The sequence below is a fragment of the Uloborus diversus genome, chromosome 9 (assembly GCF_026930045.1).
Source record: "Uloborus diversus isolate 005 chromosome 9, Udiv.v.3.1, whole genome shotgun sequence".
Classification (NCBI taxonomy): Eukaryota; Metazoa; Arthropoda; class Arachnida; order Araneae; family Uloboridae; genus Uloborus; species Uloborus diversus.
This window is the reverse complement of record NC_072739.1, coordinates 9,359,791-9,381,098: the sequence shown is the minus strand read 5'-3', so window position 1 is coordinate 9,381,098 and position 21,308 is coordinate 9,359,791. Positions and strand designations below refer to the sequence as shown.

The 21,308-nt window shown below is 31.3% G+C and overlaps 1 protein-coding gene across 1 annotated transcript; it reads right to left on the bottom strand.

Moving 5' to 3' along the window:
• Positions 1-181: 181 nt before the first annotated feature.
• LOC129229206 (cytochrome b-c1 complex subunit Rieske, mitochondrial-like) lies at positions 182-17,625 on the bottom strand. Its single transcript, XM_054863468.1, has 3 exons — positions 17,342-17,625; positions 7,153-7,296; positions 182-749 (listed from the first exon to the last, which is right to left on the bottom strand). Exons 1-3 carry the CDS (start codon positions 17,553-17,555, stop codon positions 283-285), a joined length of 825 nt encoding a protein of 274 aa, XP_054719443.1. The 5' UTR covers positions 17,556-17,625; the 3' UTR covers positions 182-282.
• Between the last annotated feature and the right edge of the window lie 3,683 nt (positions 17,626-21,308).

The window sequence follows — 21,308 nt, the reverse complement described above, 5'->3', positions numbered from 1 at the left end:
AATTTACCCCGAAGAAAACACGTGGAATGGAATGTTTCACCTTTTTCGGTAGCACTGTTAATTACTGCAAGTTAGCGTATAGCCTCCGTCTTGTTATTTATTGACTGCTCCTAATATCTGCTTACATAATTGCTAAGAAATGCATTACATCATAAATTACTTTATATACATAACTAGCAGATAAAACGAAAAAAAAAATCATTTATTTCAATTCTGTACAATTTTCTAATTATATGCCTTAGAGAATGATAAATATTTTGCTTGAACTAGTCCTTGATTAATTTATCCAACAAGTAGGGTCTTCTCATCTACATATTCATAAGGGGGGACTTCCAAGTTAAGCGGCGCAGGGCCTTTCCTGATACGCCCCGATGCATCGTAGTGAGATCCGTGACAAGGGCAGAAATAGCCTCCATAGTCTCCGACTCCAGGGATGGGCACACATCCCAGATGCGTGCAGACTCCGATGAGGACCAGCCATTCTGGTTTGGTCGCCCTGTCTACGTCAGCTTGAGGATCCCTCAACGATGACACATCCACACTCTGTTCTTTCTGAATTTCATCAGAGGTACGATGCCGTACAAAGAGTGGTTTTCCACGCCACTTGAAGGTCACATTCTTACCTTCGGGGATATCTCCAAGGTTGACTTCAATCTTGGCCATAGCTAAGACGTCAGCAGCAGCACCCATCGACGAAACAAACTTTGTAACTGTGTTTTTGGCCGCATAAGCAGCACCGATACCTCCAACTGAAAAATTAAAAGGAGCAGATAAGTATTACCAACATTTTCATTTTTAAGTGCAAGAATTTCATGGACCTTACAAAACCCCCATAAAATCAAGAAATGTAAAAAGTTTATTTGAAAGTGTAATTTCTAAGTTAAATTAATTATATTCGATCCCATTCATAAGCATATTAATTCTAGGTACTTTCCAAGAAAAATGCATAAGTGAATATATTTTCACCTCAAAATAATCTATTTATCCTGCCCATTTGTCTGAAAAATTAATTTTAGAAATTCTCAAACTTTGATACATGATATACAGTATTGGAAATAAAAATACTTGAATCTAGGCATCATGATGGTGCTTAGTATAAGTTTCTAGGCGTCAAAGCAAACCTAAGTGCCATTTTTATTGCATTAAAGATACATAACTAAAATATAAATTTTTTTTTAAACTATTGACACTGGACACCCAGAGCTCCCCCACACCATGGTTTATCAGTTTTAGATGCTCGGGCAAGCCCAAGCACAATTACTTAACACACTACCAAATGCAGGGCATACTAAGGATAGCATATTTGTAAACTATATAAGATTTTTTTAAAGACAAAAATGATTGCATACAGGGTTCGTTGATTTAAATCAAGTTATTTATTTAACAAAATCACTAATTAAAATCAGTTGATTTTACTTTTATAAATTAATTTGGCATTTTTAGAATGTATTGCTTTAAATTTAACTGCACTGCATTATACTATCTTAACTTCAACAGGCAAAACTACATAGATCCCTCTTTCTGTGTGTGTAAGATTTTCACTCTATTGCTTTTACTCCAAAATTGGAGTTTAGAACAAAATAGAAATTTGGAGTTTTTCATATACACCATGACTAATATAGTTCAGAAAAATAATTGTTCAACATATTATTTTACACTAAAAAGGTACATGATAATGGAAACCTTATCTTTAAGCAAAGCATAAAACAAAATCACATCTTATCTAAACATTATAACGTATTCATAAATCTTTAAAAAAATTGAATAGCTAGAGAACTTATCTTAATTTTAAAAGTAATTAATATCAACAAATTTTTGAACATTTAAAAAATATATAAAAAATCTGATTTAAATTTTAAAAATCCGACTTTTTTGATTCTTTTTAAAAAATCAAAAAAATCACGAACCCTGATTGCATATAACATTGGTTTCTTGTAACTTATGCTTTGAGTCAATCACAAGTTTTAATCACAATGAGTCAGGGAAGAAAGGCCTCAATGTGATCTAAAACTTTAGGCATCGAATTCGACGCTTATGATTGGAAATCTAGGCTTCAAATCAAAATTATAGGTTGCAAAATGCAACATACGATTACTGATTTCTAACACTGATTACATACTACATTGAATATTCATTACGTAAATAAAAAGTTCATCTCTAACTATGGGTAACTGAACAATATTTTTTTTTAAATCTATATGAATAATGTTTTAATTTAAAATCAAACTGCTCAAGGATAATACATGAGGCAGGGAGAAGCAAAGAGATGTAAAAGGAAATTCTAAAGTTTTGAGTAAAATGTGTTTTAAGTTCAGATCCTAGGTAGACTTTCATGTAATTTTTTTCTAAATCAAGGTGTGTAGTAGCGCGCCTATCAGGGCACAGTGTTGACCTAACAATTTGTGTCTAACTCCCGTAAGGAAGGTAAACACCATAAGTTTAGCAGATGCCTTTCTATTTCACATTTCTGTAGCTATCAAGTGAATGAAATGTAAGAACTCAAATTGAAAGTCTAAATCATTTTATTTATAAATCTAATAATTAACAACTGTAAATAAAATCCAAATTCAGTAAATGGTATAAACAAGTATGAGGGATTTCAACAATACTCAAATCAATCTTCATGTTCCAAAAGAACATCTTTCCAAAAAAATATTTGACACCCTAACAAGAATTATTCTAAAATATTTCAAAAAATTTTAAGTCCCTAACCCTCATGGCGAAATCCTAACAGCCATCTCCTCTGTGCAGGACGTCGTTTCAACAGCCAACGATCCTCTTAAGAAATACGACTGTCGTCAGTCGAAAATGAGAAACGCAAGCAGAAGAGTGATTTCCTTCTCATTCCATCTGCTTATATCCTACCCTGCACACACTGCACGTCACTCCGGATATGCTAACGTAAGAGCCAGTCTGGATCTTTCCAGAACATTCGATTTGCCGCGGAGTCATCGGGAGATTATATCACACATCCGCTCGTGCTCTGACGTCACATCCTTCTTCCTGACGAAACACGTCGTTCCGATGTTTACACGTTTTTCCGATACACGATTTAAAACAAGCGTCCTTTAAGGGACAAGATTTACTGCTTATTCATTATTAAAGAAATACAAGTGAGTAAAAACATTTTCACTTAGTTTACACTTTGCTTTTAAAATGAATTTGTGAGAATATTTCTCAAATAGACATTTTGTGGCTATCACACACTAGTACTATCTCATGCCCCAAAACAGAGGAGAGGTTAGCCTGCCATTTGTGCTGGCTATCACCACATTTCTAATTCTATACTTACATTTTTTTGCTTCTCATCACCTCATATTGAATAAATGAAATTTTAATGTAACAAACTATAAATACAGAACTCCAGTTGCGCACACAAGGGAGGGGTCCAGGAGCTCCGGACCCTTCCCATAGCTCTTGCATTTTTTTTTCCGATTAATTATGATTCTATGTATTTTATACATAAAATATTTCCAAACAAAGATAACAGTAATTTCAGCTCTAAGTGAAAAAAAAAATCCTCTACTTAAAAGGGGACCGTGGACCTTCCAAATAGCTCAAATCGGTCAAAAATATGATTTTTTTTTATTCCGGGGGAAGTAACAATATATGAAGTGTGCTGAATCGTATGAAAAAAACTGCTTGTTGATCTGATGTTTTATCGCAAAGTTATATGCATTTTTAAAAAAAAGTAAACAGAGCATGTTTTCGATTAAAATGGCTGTAAAACATGTAAACAAAATCGAAAAACTAAGTGTCAAACATGTAAACTAAGTTTCAAAAAATTCTTACATTGGTATTAATGTAAAATATTTAGTCATCGTGAAAATATCTTTCGAGAGGTATTAAAATACGTAGATCATGAAATGTAGGTGAAATTAGACTAACATCATTTATCTCGGACTGGAAAATTCGATGCTGTCACAGATTGAAAAAAGCTCCATGCTACTTAATTTTTGTTCGATATGCTTCAAATTTCAGAATATGCTATTTTGGTAGTAGTTTGATAAAACTGGGTATGCATTAAGGTTTAAGAGAATTTTATGTTGCTTAAAAATATTAAAGTTTTGATTTTTATGTAATTATTCGCAACAAAAACTATTGCTTTAAGAGAAAAAAAAATGCTGTGCAGTTAATAATGGACCAGTCCTTAAATGGATACCCAAAGTTCTTGGCAATATTCTGTTCTCTGGTAAAATGCAAATTGTTTGAGAAAAAAGCAAAAATTAAGTCGCATGGAGCATTTTAAAATTTTTATTTTAAATTTCAAACTTTTTAATTTTAATTACATTTTTATTTTGTTGCTTTTTTTTGCTTGATATTTTGCATGCTAATAAACTTACTAACTTTTATGCCAAGTTTCACATTTCAAAATTAATAAATAAAAGAAAAAGCTTTCAAGGTCCACCGTCCCCAAAATTTTTAAAAACTATGCACTTTTCCAATAACGAATTTCACAGCACCAGTGAGAAATCTATTTTGATTTTTGAGAAACTATAATATTACAATGTATGATGAACATTTAGTGGCTTCTGCGCTGCTAAATTCAAGCAACTTCACCAACACACACTGAGGAAGTTAATAAATGAAATCCAAAAACCAACTAAAAAACTAAATTTTATTCTACGATATTTTGTAAGCCTATAGAGGCAGACTGGTGACTGTGAATGAATACAGTGTAATAATCATGTTTTTAGCTTTGTAATTATAGATTAAAATGAAATTTTCCTTGGTCTTGACTTGGTGCTTCTTATACTTGAACTTGCTTCGCTGTTTTCATTTTTGAATAATGAGAAAAATAAATGCATTAACTCTTTTACTTTCTGGTTATTTAATTAAGTATTTGTTATTAATATTTTTTTTAAGTAATTTTTGTGCTAATTTATTGAATAAGTTATATTTTTTATGTTTTTGTTCTCTAAAATTGATAAAATAAAGTGAATATGTTTGATGGCATATTAGGGTATGATTTGAAAATGGGACTAGTAACTCTGGACCCTCCCCTTGTAAAATTCCTGTGTGCGCCACTGCAGAACTCCAAAGAAAGAAATAGTGTTCTGGAATCAAAGAGGGAAACTGATAGGAGCAGATACAGCAATGCATCTCGGAATCCACTTTTATGTATAAAAATAGAACCTGTTGGATTGGTTATTAGTCTAAGACAGTTGTGTTTCCCAAACTATGTGCCATAAAATCATTACAGGGGTATTGCAAAACTTGGCAATAGCTTCGCAAATAATTATACTATGTGTCAAAATCATTAGAGGGGTATTGAAAACTTTGCAATAACTTCACAAATAACTATAAACTAATTATGAAACTTTTATAATACAATATATATACAATGTAGGTACACAAACTTGATTTCTTGTCTCTTTAGGATTAGTCATACTTATACAGGGTTGCTATTTTGTCCACTTTTTTGTAAAAAGTCCAGGACCCCGGACAAAACTGGACGAAATAAAAAATAAACTGATTATACATACATAAATTTATTGTTATGGTGTAATAATATTAGTATATTATTCTAATACGTTTTCTATTATGAATTAATCATTTAATTAAAATAGAATCATTAGCTTTAGAATTTCATAAATCTAAAAAAAGTACACATTGGTGCAGCTAAGTTTAGATTATAATTTACTTAAAAGTAATAAAATATAACAATGTGAATAAGCTATTGGGCATGATTAGACTATTATATATATAATAATAGAAAATAAACTCAATGGGAAAGTCAAATGAAATGCTTGGAGACATACATACAAAACAAAGATTTATAAACTAAAAATATTTTATAACTTATATTTTTCAAGTTTTTATTGATGTCAACCCATAGTAAAGTATTTATGTACTCGCATATTTTATGGATCTGTTAATGTCATACAAATTAAGAAAAATTACTACTTTATAGTAGGTTTGTGGGTACTCAAAACAGTGTACCAGAAGAGGCTATTATAGGCAAGAGGGTAGATAGCTTTAAAAGGGCCATTATTAATCTTCATTGGGGACTAATAAATTGACTAGGGAACAGCCTAGTCAGAGCCTGTTGCTGATCATCACATTTGTATTTGTATTGCGAGATCAGATTTCACTTCATGCCAACATTTCTTTTATTAATATCAAGTAGTTTTTCTTTTTTTTTTTTTAATATGATTTTTAATGTTTTGAAACTCCAACCTTTAAAAACTTTTTATTTCTACTTTTTAATTTTATAAATGCACTTATTATGGGCAATAAACCTTGATATCACAGATAAACATCTTAAAATTTAAGCTGATGTGCTTGTTTTATAAATGCTATTACATGCATTATAATTTATTTTAATACTCATTTGATTTATTAACAACCTTACATAAACTTCAACTGATCTTACTTTTTTTATTTTCACTTTAAAATATTTTACAATCAATTGTTTATATACATATTTATGTATGCTATTTTTATATTAAAATATTACATGAATAGGAAAAATCTATATTATAATTATTTATTTTGAAACTTCAGATTTTTAACTCAAAACTTTCAGTTTACTGATGAAGTGGACAAAATGACATTTTGTCCAGGACGGTTTTTTCCGTGATGGACTAAATAGGACAACCCTGTACTTATATGTACAGAAGAACACCATGGGAAACTTTTAATTCAAAAATAGCATTTGTTTGACTCAAAAATATTTGGGCAAAACTGGTTTTTGATTTAAATGTATTAAAAGATTCTTTTTAAGTTTAAATTGATACAGTGAAAGGAGATTATGACTAGTATTTTTCAGTTTTCCCTTATTGGAGGCATAAACTTTCCTAGAGCAGGTGGTGCCAGCCCCAAGAGGGCTCCTGGAGAGGCCCCCCAAGAGCCTCCCCCTCCCCCCCCCCCAATCCTGCAAGTCCAAGATGACCGTAGTAAAACTTCATATCCAGCAACTTTTTACTGCCCATATGTGTGTAAAGCTGTACATGTACTTCATATAAAATGAAAGGAATAATATTGATCATCAACATGAAACACTTAAATCAAATATACAAACTAAAATGACATCAATTACTTCGTCCATAAAACAAATTTTCAACATATTGCATCACATCTCTGCAATCAACTGAGACGTCACAAAGGAAAACAGTAATATTAAATAGTTGTAGCACAGTAATTTCTTACCTGCCATGATCAAGTAGCTTCCACCTTTATAATTATCTATCACATCTCTGGAAGGTCTTGCGGGATCTCGTAATTCTTTTTTCCTGTAAAAATCGAAGTCTGGAACTTGTACATCTGTATGAGCCAACCTCACTTGAGCTAAGACTGGAATTAAAATGAAATTACTAGTCATTGAATAAAATATGATTACCTGAACAATAATTATTTTACATCTAAAATTGATCTTTTACTTTTTCAACAAATATGCATTTTACAAAAATCATGTTGTTAGGTCATTAAAATACATGATGTTGACAAACAATTTGCATCAGCCAGTTACTTTTGCACTTATCCTAAAACGTTTTGGAACACCCATTCTAGAACATTTTAGTTTATTTTTAGCGTTTTCAAAACTGTTAAACAAGCTTAACATACGAATTTTATGATACAGAAAATATCAATTTAACACAGATTAAAAGTAAACTTATGTTCTAGAATCTGTAATGTACAATGTATCCCCAGGGCTCAAAATAAAAAGTGCTATGCTGGTTCTGGAATCTGGGGTGATAGTAGACTCAAGTAAATTTTCTAAAGAAGTGAAATTTTAGGGAAACTGGCAGTGTTGCCAGATGGTCAAATCCAGATTTCTCCCATTTCCCTTCCAATTTTTTCCCAAAAAGCGATGTTTTCCACCAAAATTCCCCAAATTCAAAAATTATTTTAACCAGTAATATTTTCATAAAATAAATCCACTTCCTATGATAATTTTTTCTCTTAGAATTTTTTTTTACCTCAAATAACCAAAATTCTCTTAATTTCCTCAACTTTTTTTTTTTTTTTTTTTTCATTTTTGCCTCCATGAATACAAGTGCTTGCATCAAGAAAAGATTTTTGTACTCATATTGGATTTGATTGGATGGCCCTGGCCGACCGAGAGATAAAAAATAACCAAATTTTTTTTTTCTACTTGCATTTATTGCCCTGCTTCTGTACATCAAACAATTAATTTTGTATATATTTATCCAAGAACATTCTTCATCACACTCACTTATTTTTACCCGTTTCAAGTTAGTCACACAGAACAATAATGCGAATTCCGTAACATAATATTCCACATAATGCAAAAGTCATAAAGTTGAGCAAAGCTAAACCAACGCTGTTTTATACAAACAATGTAACTACAAGATGTAAATACACGATTTCAAGCATTCCCCCCCCCCCCCCCCCCCCTCAGGTTTTCCCCAAGAAAAAAATTTTCCCCAAAGAATTTCTCTCAGAACCCTTTTCCTTAAAATTTCCCCAGAAAGCACAAGATTTCCCCAAAATGGGAATTTTTCCCAATCTGGCAACACTGGAAATTTGCCTCTGTTCAGAAAAAATATAAACCTAAAGTAAGCCCAAAAGTAAGTTGCCAAAAGGTTTGCCACTTTTCGGGATTTTCTCTACAACATAAAAGGGTAGACCAATATTTGCTGTCTGCTTGGTGCCAATTTGTTATTGTCAGGGTTCGAAAATATTCGATATTTTGATAATCGGCTATTTTGATATATATCCAATATTTTCCACAAGCACAAACTTTAGTCTCCAAAATAGTAAATGCATCCTCAAATCATTCTTTATTTTCTTATATTATTATTACAATATGTAGATTTAAAGTTAAGGTTGCTTTCCTTATTTATATTTAATATTTCATACCACATTTTTATCAATTTTAATGGAGTTCATTTAGCATTAGCGGTTTTACTCATTTTTCTTCTGTTGGCTACATTTGCACAGTTATGATTCAGAAATAAAAGATATGTATTAGTTGGTGCATAGTCATAAGATATTGTTACAACACTTAATAGGCACTTTTAACGTGATTTAAAATTGTTACATTACTAATAATTTTGTAAATATAAAATGAAAATTATTGTTATATTACTTTGTTACATTAATTATGTTATTAATAAAATACTTTTAAGAAATTAAATCCAGAAAGATGGATTTTAATACGTAACCATGGAAACACAAAATGAAATAAGTTTAAGGAATTAAAATGCGAAAGAAAATGGTTCACAACTTGAATGGAATCGGGATTTCTTAAACTTGATTTAAAAAGGCTTGCAACTTTTTTTCCTTTCGAGATAAAAGCTTATTTTTTCGACCATAGGTCGAGTTAGATCTGGAGTAAAAAAGGTCGCATTTTCCAATGGCGTCAAAAAGAAAGCTGTGGGACAATTCCTTCACTTTTTATTGATTTATTTAATGAAGAAAGAAGTGCCTAAATTTCAGCTAAGCCTAAAAAAATTCGAGCTAAAAACGTAAATAACTCCCGCCATAATAAAGTTAGAGCATTGAAACAAATTGCTTAGAATGCGGAAAATTCTACCCTTTCTAACGATACTTAATATTACTATTTGCGAGTAATTTTTCACCCCCATATTTGGGAATTTATGTGAAAATTGGAAGTAAATTGGAATAAAAAAAGAACTATTCATGGAGTTGTTTTCAAACTGTTCTGCAAACCTTCTCAGGACTCAAAGGAACAAACTGTGAAAATTTCAGCGCAATCGGCCGGGTAGTTCTCGAGTTTTGCGAGTTCAAACACACAGACGCTTTTTGGGGATTTCATTTTATACTATGTAGAGATACATAATAAAAATATAGTACATAACTTTTTGGTTATCTTTAATGATAAATTAACAACATTACTATGATTAATATAATTTTTGTTGTAAATTTTTTGTGAATAATAAAAAATAATAAATAAAAAATAAATAGTTGAAAAAATAAATATCGAAAATATCATGATATTTTCAAGATAAATATTGGATATATATCGTGATATATATCATGAAAGATATTGACTGATAATAACGGCAAACCCTGGTTATTGTCCACACTGAAACGTGGTTGATGCAGTGAAATGGCATATTTCTTCATTCAGTAATTACTTGAATGCAACATAGTAAAAAATCCATAATTTTTCATAAAAATCCAACTTTTACTAGCCAACAGCTGTGCTTTAACAGCAAAAAAAAATTAAGATTTTGGTAATGCTTGGGGCTTCTTACATTAAGAACTTTTAACCACCTTTTTCTAACATAGAATGAATAGCCATTTTAGGATAGCAACTGAGAAACATTATGAAAGTTTATGCTTATTTCTCAAATACACAGCACTTATTCTAACACTAAACTCAACCAATCATAAAAATTACCTCAAATCATAATCCAAAATAACAAATGCACCAGACTCATAACATACAGCAGTGTAGACTTAGATAAAATATAAAGCTTTCTGCAAACACAAATCTTAACTAGAAAATTTTCTGCAAATAATTATTTTGCCTAACTCACCCTTGAATAAAGAATTAAATTTATATTCAAATATGAAAGAGGCCAAAAAAAAAAAGTTTTAAATCATTTAATTTTTTTTTACAATAACATAGTTTGTGCATATTTCTCACCAACTGAAGAAAACTGCCAAAACCATTATTTTTTTCACACATATGCTTTAAAAAGCTTTAACAGAAATAAACTGATTTTTTTAAAAATCCCCCCCCCCCTTTTTTTTACGTTAGCAGTTTGATAAATATTTTTGCAGAGCCAAAAATTTTCTGCTAACGCTGTTTGCACGTTTGTCTATATACAAGACTGTAGCTGCGATATGTGTTAAAAAGTTTTGGGCAGTGGTTGAAAAAACTACATTTTTTTTGTAGCGAGCTACAACTACAGCTACTTTGTTACAAATGTAGTTAACAACTACAACTACTTTTTTCAAAATGTAGCAACTACAAACTACTTCTGAAATGTAGTCGCTACTTCGCTACTTTCCAAAAAATAAGTAAATAAAAAGCATACACAATAGGTTGTCCCTCAAAAAATGAAAATCAATTTTTCTAGTCGCATACACTCTCGTATTTTTCCTCTTGTGTCAAAACAATCGTGAAATAAAATTTCATATAATTTGCACAACGGCAATCCGTGCCGACTTGCACTTGAAAGTGTAAAACAGTACTTGTATGCTAGGCCAAATCGAAAAAAAAAACTTTTTTTAGAAACTCGAAATTTCTGTTGATAAAACGTCGCCCCTGTACCCAACACCCCACATGAACCAAAAGAATATTTATTCACAAATTAAAAAACATTTAGATATGCCACACTTGACCTAAAATTTATAATTTTATTTAAAAAAATTATTTTTTGTTTCAGTTATCTTTCAAAAAATTACATATAAATTTAAATAGAATATCAAGTTCAAAACTTACTGGCGAACACATTTACAGATCAACAATTACAAACGAATAATAAAAAAAATAATATATTTTAAACGAAAAATTTAACTCAACCTGGAAAAAATCTATATCTTTGAGTACTATGGGGAGGCTTAAAAACTGCAGGAAAACAAAAATTTCTATTTAACGCTAATTACCTACTTTTCTACTTTACTGTTTATATTTTTCAGCTTAATAATTTCGTAAAATCTTACATATCTGAAAATGTGTATCAAAAACTTAATTTTTTGAAGAAAATTATAAATGTTAGGCCACGTGTGGGATATCTAAATGGTTTTTCATTTGAACAAATATCTTTGTGGTGCAACGTTTATCAGCAAAAATTTTGAGTTTCTAAAAAAAACATTTTATTTTAATTTGGAATAGCACTACACAAGTGCTGGTTCACACTTTCAGACATAATCAGCACTTGTTGCCGTTGTTCAAATTATATGATTTTTTTTTTTTTTTGACGTAAAAGGATAAAATATAAGAGAGTGTGCAACTTGAAAAATCAACTTTCGATTTTTTTTTTTTGGGGGGGGGGGACCCTAATACACAAACACACAGTAAGAGGATTAAACAAAAAAAGATTGATAAATTAGCTCATCAGAAGACGCTAAAAAAATATCCGTTATCATACTCTCATACACTGTAATGCTCGCATTTATTTTAAGTCCTCCAGAACAGTTCAATCTCATCCTTTTCTATAACAGTTTCAGTAACTTCTTTTTATTTGGTGAATACTGTCGAAAATTTAGGCCTCGCTAAAATATTTTTGTTTCTCAATCTTCGATCTGTTAATATAAAATTCACCAAATTTTCAACTCGCGAAATCACCGATATCTTCATTTTCGCGAAAATAAGTGCTTTTCTCAATATAAATATTGTGAAATATGAAAATTACGATGGCAAACAAACTAATGGCGTCGAACACAGGGTTCATACCCTTTAGGCAGAAAAAAATTCAAGCACTTTTCAAGTACTTTTCAAGGTAAAAAATTTTGTTTTCAAGGCAATATCAAATTTGTACTAAAAATATTGTATGCAGATTTCATTTACTACAAACACATAGAAATAAGGCAATAATACAAAAAAGTATAGGAAAACAAAATTGCTTTTTCTACAACGAGAGACACTTTGATGAAAGATCTACTGCGTTGAAAGTTTTTCTGAAAATGTTTGAAAAGTTTGGTCATAAAGAGAAGCAGATACCAAGAGGTTTGATTTTGAGGTTTTTCAAAGGTTGCAGCAGTCAGAGGTTTGTATATTTTCTAGAATCAGCAAATTAATACTTAAAAAAAAAACCTTTCATAAGTGCTTTTAACTTCTATGGGAAGAAACTAAAATACCCATGTGCAATGGCATTGCCGGAGAGGAGTTTTTGAAGTCACTCCTTCCCCCCCCCCCTGGTTTCAACATTTATTTCCAATATCTATACAGTGGTTTATTACAATATAAGGGCGGTTAGGACAAAGACACTACCCAGAAAGTTATTTCAGTTTACACTATTAAGTTCTAAAAATATTAGGTTTGCAAATCATTTATAAGTATGCAAATCAATTATTCGTATGTATTTATTAGCTGTTCAGCCAATAAGGCATTTCAACTGTCCTCGAGTAAATTTAAAAATTAGGAAGTAAGAAAAGTTTATGAAAGTCCACAGTCCAGTCTCTACACCTCAAAATATACAAAAGCAGCTTAAGCAGTGATAAATACTCTGAATGCAAACTTGAGCCTATTCAGCTTTCATTGATTAACTTGCAATAGACAATAAATGTGCAAGTTCAGATTTATAGAGCCATATTTCGAAATTGAAAAGGTTCACAATAAGTTGACATATATTATGACAAAAGTAGTTTTATTTTGGGAAAAAAATGGGTTATTGTTGAAATTAGAATTTAAATTTAGAAAGGCAATAATATTCAGGTGTAATTGTGATTTGTGAGTTCATAAAAAATTACCTGAAAGTTTCAAAGAGCAAAATGGAGCGAGGGGGGGGGAATAATTTTTAAAACTAAGACCCCTATTACTTGAATATACATATGTACAACAATAACTTTTGCTATGCATACAATTCATAAAATAGTTTATTAAGTCAATATTCTGCATAGAAATACAATGCCCAGTGCCTGTTGATAACCAGCAACAGGTACTGGGCCTAGCTAGGCTGGTACTGGTCAATTTATTAGATCCAAATGAAGATGAATGACCCTCCTTAAGCTATCTACCCCTTTGCTGATTAAAGCCTCTTTCAGTAAGCTCCAAGTACCCACAACCTTAATAAAGTAGTAATTTTGAACATTTGAGGAAAAGGGGAAAATTGGAGATATAGGGAGGTAAAAGCATAAAAACGAACACTACTGGATTTCAAGTGAATAATCATAACACAACCACCCCTGTTATACACCTTATTTATATTAGCAGACATAAAAAATGATGTACTTATAAATAAAATTGTATAAATCAACTTTATATTTAAAATACAAACTTTAAGTTAATTTGTTAGGTGCTCAGCTGCTGAAATTTAAATTTTTTAAAAAAAAATCTGTTATGACCAAAAATTAGGTAAAGATAATCATTCAAAATTGCAAAAATAAATAAGCAAATAATTAAACAAGACCAAGGTAATAAATTCTTTAACTCTTTAGTTATTAAAATAAAATAAGCTAATCTGATGTAGCAGTGTCAAAATAACTACTAATTGCCAAAAATATAAAATATTTACAAAATGCAAAAGGATTGAAATCTCAAACAAGGGAAGCAAATTTTCGCGAATTAAGTTTAATGTTGTCATGTTTCCCATAAAATAAACTTATATTTTACTGAAATTAAACATAAAATATGCTAATCTACGGTAGCAAATATGAAAATAACATCCGATTAGCGAGAAGCAATTTTTCGCAAAGTCTGAGTTTGTTCGACGTGGCATGTTTCCCATGAAATAAATTTATTTGTTTTTTATTAAAATTAAACAAAAAATATACTAATCTAAGGTAGCATATGCGAAACTAACATTTGATTAGCCAAAATATTTAAATATTTGCAGGATGCAAAAAGATTGAAATTTCAAACACAAGAGCAATTTTCCGCGAAACCCGAGTAAGTTCAATGTTGTCATGGTTTCCAAATTAATTTCTTTGTTAATTAATGAAATTAAACAAAAAATAAACTAATCTAAGGTACCATATGTCAAAATATCTTCGGTTGTAAAAAACATCAAAATATTTACAAGATGCAAAAGGATCGAAATCCCAAACACGGAAGCAATTTTTCGCGATGTTGCATACTGAGCACATGTTCAGAAAATTGCAGTGGTGAAATACTTTTTTAAAACTTCTAAGCACAATTCGTTGATTTTTGAGAGAATATAAGCACTAAGAAACTTTTTCAAGGTTTTAAAACTTTTTCAAGGTTTTCAAGCACTTGAAAATGAACTTTTTTTTTCAAGCACTTTTCAAGGTTTTTCAAGGGTGTACGAACCCTGGAACAGATAGAACGTATTGAGTCAAAATGAAATGCCTGAGGTTAGCTCGTATTTTTTACGAGTCTTATTTCTCATTGCATCCGCTGATGTACTTGTGTAAAATTTGTGCCAGTCAAATTCGTTTGAACCTTGATTTTTTTTTCAGTTTATTTAAAAGTAGTTTCCAGAAATCGCTACAAACTACTATTTTTTGTAGTTAACTACTCACTACACTACTTTTTTTAAAAAGTAGTGCGCTACACTACAAACCACTCAAAAATGTAGCTACTACAGTAGCGTCGCTACTTGTAGCGTGCTACTTCCAACCACTGGTTTTGTGTATAGAATAGTGTATAGCTACAAGGTATGCACCACAATTTAAGTAAGTTCTTGTAACATTAAACTTTTCATTCTTTTGTAAGAAGTTTTTGCTACAGTAGAGCACTGTTTAAGTTTAAATTTGTTTCTAAGGGCCATTAACAGACTTAGATAAAATGAAAAGCTTTCTGCGAACACAAATCCTAACTGGAAAATTTTTAGCAAATACACCAATTAAAGAAAAACTGCTTTAACCATTATTTTTTGCTCAATATCAATCACATGATTACTATTACAGTAAAATTCCTCTAATGCAAACACTAAAGAGACAAATTTTTTTGTTCGCAATAGAGAGGTGTCCGCAGGACAGGGGTTTAATAATGTTATTTACATTGGAACTGGGGAATTAAAAATTGTCCGCATAAGAGGGGGGTCCATTAGGAGGAGTCTTACTGTATTTTTATTTTTTAGTGAAAAAGTTCATGCAGATCTGCTAAAACATGAGCTACCTGCATTTTACTTGAAAACTTTATGAAGATATTCGATTTCGTAAAAAAATTAACAAAACTACTTATTTGTTTGAAATTAAGTATTTCTGCAAAAATAAATACCATATTTTCTTCATATTATAGGTTAAAAAAAGTTTTAAATTAATGAGGTATGGATTATATGCTGCCGTTTATTGTCTGTGTGTGAGTCTGTGTTTTTTTTTTCTCTTCTCTCTCCCAATACCAATGCATTGAAACTCCAGTTGCAGCAGGATTCACCAGAAGGACCATTTCGTAGTCTTTTGTCAAGTCGTTTATTTTACAAGGCTTGCCAGTTTAACCAGGTCAGTCCCGGTTTTCAGAAAAAACCCAGGTGTCCCGGCCGGCAGACTTGGATAAAATGAAAAGCTTTCTGCGAATATATGAAAGAGACAAAAAAAAAAGTTCTTTAAATCATTTAATTTTTTTTTTTTTTACAATAACATATACTTAGCTTATTCTTCACCAACTGAAGAAAACTGCCAAAACCATTATTTGTTTTACACATGTGCTTTAAAAGGCTTTAAATAAACTCTGGGATTTCTTAAAAATTCCCTTTAAAAAAAAAATTAAAAAAAAATAAATCAACGTTAACAGTTTGAAAAAAATTGCAGAGCCAAAAATTCTCTGCGAAGGCCGTTCGCGCATTAGTCTATATATTATGCAAGACTGCCGGCCGGTTTACTTCACGTCCCAGAAAAAGATAAATTTAATTACAGATGACCGAAAGAGTTTAAAAATAATTAAGTATGAAATATTACTTAAAATAATAACTTTGCCACTTCTGTACCTCAGAGCCAGACTGACAAAAATTTAAAAATTGCAGGTTTCTGTTTATTGCTGCATTGTATGTAGAATCTTAGTCCACATCGAAAAATTCTAAAATAAATAAATTAAAAATCCCCTGTAATTATTTACAAGTGTTAAAAGAACACGGAGCATCTTATCATTTGCCTGCGCTAGACAAATATTTTTCATATCTCCTGTAAAGTAGTAAATCAAAAAGAGGGGGGAGAGAATTAAAAATCCCCTGTAATTATTTACGTGTTAAAAGAACACAGCGGGTCTTATCATTTGTCTGCGCTAGACAAATATTTTTCATATCTCCCGTAAAGTAGTGAATAAAAAAGGGGGGGGGGGGGAATTAAAAATTGAAACACTCAGAATGGAAAACTAATAAATCTTCAATTTACGGCATTTCTGAATTGAAATTTAAAAACTGAAAAGAAACGGGGCGGGACTACATCGCAAGACAAGATTGAAAATACGTAGGAAACAAAAGCTAATTAACTCCATGAAATACATGAAAAATAACTACGTATTACAGAACTGACAAAATGAGCTAGGTGATCTGGTTTATTACAGATGGTTACATGACAACATTCAATTGAACCAATTACTTATCAACATTAATATCTAAAGGGAATACTTTATAAACAATAAGCCGTGGGGGGGGGAGGCAAAGTTCATAGAAGAATTAATGAAAACAAAATGATACAAATTGAGAAAGATTAGCATTTTTCATGCGGTTGTTCAAATGCAGTGTTATGTAAGATGAAATGCGTAAGAAATACCACACATCTTAAAATGCCATAAATATTTCAGCCCTAATCAATAACAGTAAAATTGATAAATAATTACCTCCAAATCCACCGGACTGAGCACATAATTGCCCTTTTGGTAGCGAACTAAACAAACTGGAGTTGGTTAGCTTAACAGGCGAAGGAGGAATTTTAACTTTTTCCTTTGGTATGAGAAATGGAGCGGCGATTTCTCCATTAAGTGAACCAATAACTTGTTTCGATACCTTTAAGCAATTAGTAATATTAGGTGGAATTTGAGTTATTTTAATCATATTTGTAATTTTACGTAAACAGCACAGACAAGGTCAGCTAGAGCTCCTGCTCCGAGAGGCGAACGGTTAAAAGGTTAAATCCAGTCTTGTCTCTTTCCCGAATAATCTGCGAAATTCGTTACTGTGCTGACATCTAGTGGCATACTATGTAAATACTGACAAAATATTTCAAACTTTTAATAAAAAACTTATTGTTTTCGGGAGGGGGATGGAAATAGATTTTCCTATTAATATCGAACAAAAAAATAAATATTTATAGTTCTTATATTATTCGTATCTTAAACAGTGATTGAATACGAAAAAAAATTAAGAGGATATTTTTAATTCATTGATTTATTTTTTAAAAAAGGAATAATAGAAGTACATGTCAGGAGAAGAAAATAAGTAAATATATTGAAATGAAGCAATTATATTAGTTGGTAAGGTTTTGAATAACTACAGCTGAAGCGAAAAATACCAAATGTTTCTAATTGATCGATAAAAGTTTTTGATCATATATTTATAATACTAGTTAATTAAATAATAATAATAATATAGATAAAGAAATTATATATATATATATATATATATATATATATATATATATATCCGTCTTTTATATATGTATATATATATATATAAAAGATGGATGACGGAACCAACTTTTAAAAATCATATTTTTGAAATCCATTCGTTTAAATTACCATTTGCAGGACTCTGAAGCGGCGATTGGGACTTTGGGGGGGGGGGAGCAAAAAAAAAAAAAAAAGACAACTGAAAGCCATGGAACTTTCAGCCGCAGTAAAAAAAAAAAAAAAAAAAGAGAGGAAAGAAAGTACAAAATTTTGCTAAGGCTGGATTTGAGAGCAAATGAGTAGTAATTGATGTAACTGTAACAACTTAACTCACGTTTTTATTAAGATTTTGATGAATTATGTGCACAATAACTTTCTCCGAAGAAACACTTAGACATGAATTAGACTTACATTATTTACCCCAAAGTATTTCGAGATGTAACAAACACTTGGTAATAATTTGATTGAACAAGTATGATGGCTTAAGTAAAACGATTGATTTACTAATATCTAAACAATGAATACGTAAACTAAAAGTTACTGCTTGTGCTAAATAATATTTTATGAACAGATATACAAAGTAAAACAAATGATCCTCTTCGTCTACCGTGTTTTATAATCGTCTAAAATGTGTATACATTTCTTTGTATTATTTAATTTAATTATCGACTGCGTTGTCTGTTGTTTTCTTTTCTTTCTTTTTTTTATGGAAAAGACAAAAGAAATTTGGTACAATAGTTGAAATGTTTTGATAGAGTATGAACGTTGTTTTTCTTGCCCGTTTTCGGCAAAAAATATTACTTTAACATTTTTCGTCTTACTTAATTTATTTCTAATTTAATCAAAAGTGTTCTCAACTAAATTATTTGCGAAAGCTGATCAATATTATTCGAATATCCGGGGAAATTATTCGATAAAGCGGGGATCTTTAACATTGCCGACTATGGAGATTTATTTATCTATTTCAAATGGCAGAGAACTTAACAAATTAAAATACAAACAAAATTAAAACGAAGAACAAATGGGAAAAAAGTCATTGACTCAGTCCTATGGTGAAATATTCGGTTCCAGTAGGTTTTATTCGTATTAGCGGGGTATTCGTTATCCAATTATAAGCGGGAATCTTCTTTTTCTTTTTTTTTCTGAAAAAATATAGAGTTTGCCACTAGATGGCAGCATGAAGGTAAAGTTTATTTCTGGATGCTAGATATGACGTCACAGAGTAAGAGACTCGCCTGAATATAACCGTTCAAGTTCAGTTAAGGATACAGTTTCATAAAAACTGATGCTAATTAAATAAAACGGAGCTAAAGGAAAACCATGTAAAAAGACGATTAAACGTCCCCATTTTGTATGGATAGTCCCCATTTTTAGCAATTCGTAACCACATTTTGAAACAGTGAGTGGGGACATCTAGTATTCTTGTTCAGAGTGATTTTCGTCCCTAAACAAGGAATTTCTGTTAGAATTTCATTTTAAAAGGAAATAAGAGAAGAACAAATTCGAATTTAATAAAAATGTGTGAGGTGATTACCCGAACATAGAATTTAAGCTAAATAATAACCAAACAGAGCTGATTTCTTAGCGTATGGGAGTTTTACAAAAGCCAAGATATAAGAAAGAGGAAGCACTATTACCGTACAATTACCCTAAAACGAAGAAGAATTTCTTAGAAAAAATGTTTTGTTCATTTTAATTCAGTTGTTGTTGTTGCTTATTATCCTTACTGTCTGACTCCGTCAGATCCACGATCCCGTTGACTTAAGTCAAAGATCAAAAGGGGATTGCTAAAGGATCCTCCCTAGAGAGTCCTATGCAATCCAAACTGTGAACTGGAGAAGCCTGATGACTAATGCACTTGGTGCAGATGGCGAAAGTTTTCCTGCCCTCGTTGAAAGTGAGACATTTGATGTGACCGCTAGCAATAGCGCCCACTCCATGGGGCTTAGGGGAGGGGGGTATTTTTAAGAGGGAATTTCGAGTGCTTTTGCTTGAGGAATACTAACTTTATGGAAAGACAAATTTCTTTTTCCTTAACAAGTGTCATTGAGAATTCTGACACTTGAGAAATTTACAGACCTTTGTGAAACTAAACATTAAGGCAAAGACTCTAATATACTGAAAGATATTCTTATCCGCCTAGACTTATTTTTTCAGGATTTAAGAGGACTGCTTTTCAGTGCGTCAAATACGAGGGGGGGAGTTTGGTGGAATTCAAAAGTTGGTTTTAAATTTATAGCCCCAAGCAATGTATGACCACTGCATAACTCTACGGCTGTAGCCTGGGGGTGGCATTAGGGAGCAATGCCCTGCCTTTTGTGACCGATGCTCTACCTATAAAATTGTACTTAAAAAAAAGGTCGAATTCCGGGGGAAAATACCCAAAGCCCCTTTTTATAACGTCAATAAAGATACGCTGTAATTATGTTTTAAGAATTTCAGTTTCTAAAAATTTTGAGAGGAGAAAAAATTCTATCTCTTTCCCTAAGTCATCAAAAGCGGCCCAAAATTATTTTTATGATTTCCAATTTAGAATAACTTCTTTGATAGGATTCCAAGCCCCATCCCTTCGTCTAACGTTATGAAATATAGCCTGTACGATTTTAATTTCAAAAAAATTTCAGGGGAAAACCTTCAAACCTAACCTTTCTCTAACATCGCTAAAAGACGATCTAAAGTTGCATTTTCAGAACTTCAATTTCTAAAAATTTCGGGGAAATGCTCAGAATCATTCTTTCGCCTAACTTCAAAGATGGCCAATTGAGTTTTTAGGACCAAGAGTTCAAATATTCCGGAGGAACCCCCTAACCACATTTTACCTAATCTCTTTGAAGATCGTCTAAAATTGCGATTTTAGAAATCAAGTTTCAAAAAATTTCCGATGAAATGTCTCTGTACCCCATCATTACCAAAGATGGCCTCAAAATGCTATTTTTAGCATAAGGGTTTCGAGGCATTTCCATGGGAAATCCCTCAAACCTCCCCTCTCCCTAACATCGCCAAAGATCGTCTGAAATTGTATTGTTACAAGTTCAGTTGCAACTTCAAAATTTCTTTAAATGACGACACAGTTCTAAGAAAACATAGGAGATTTATTCACAACTATGTACAAGAAATATCGTTAGCAACCGCTAAATTAACCATAGTAATTAGGTAAATGTCAATTAACACCGTAAACTCAACGGTCACACACGTATTC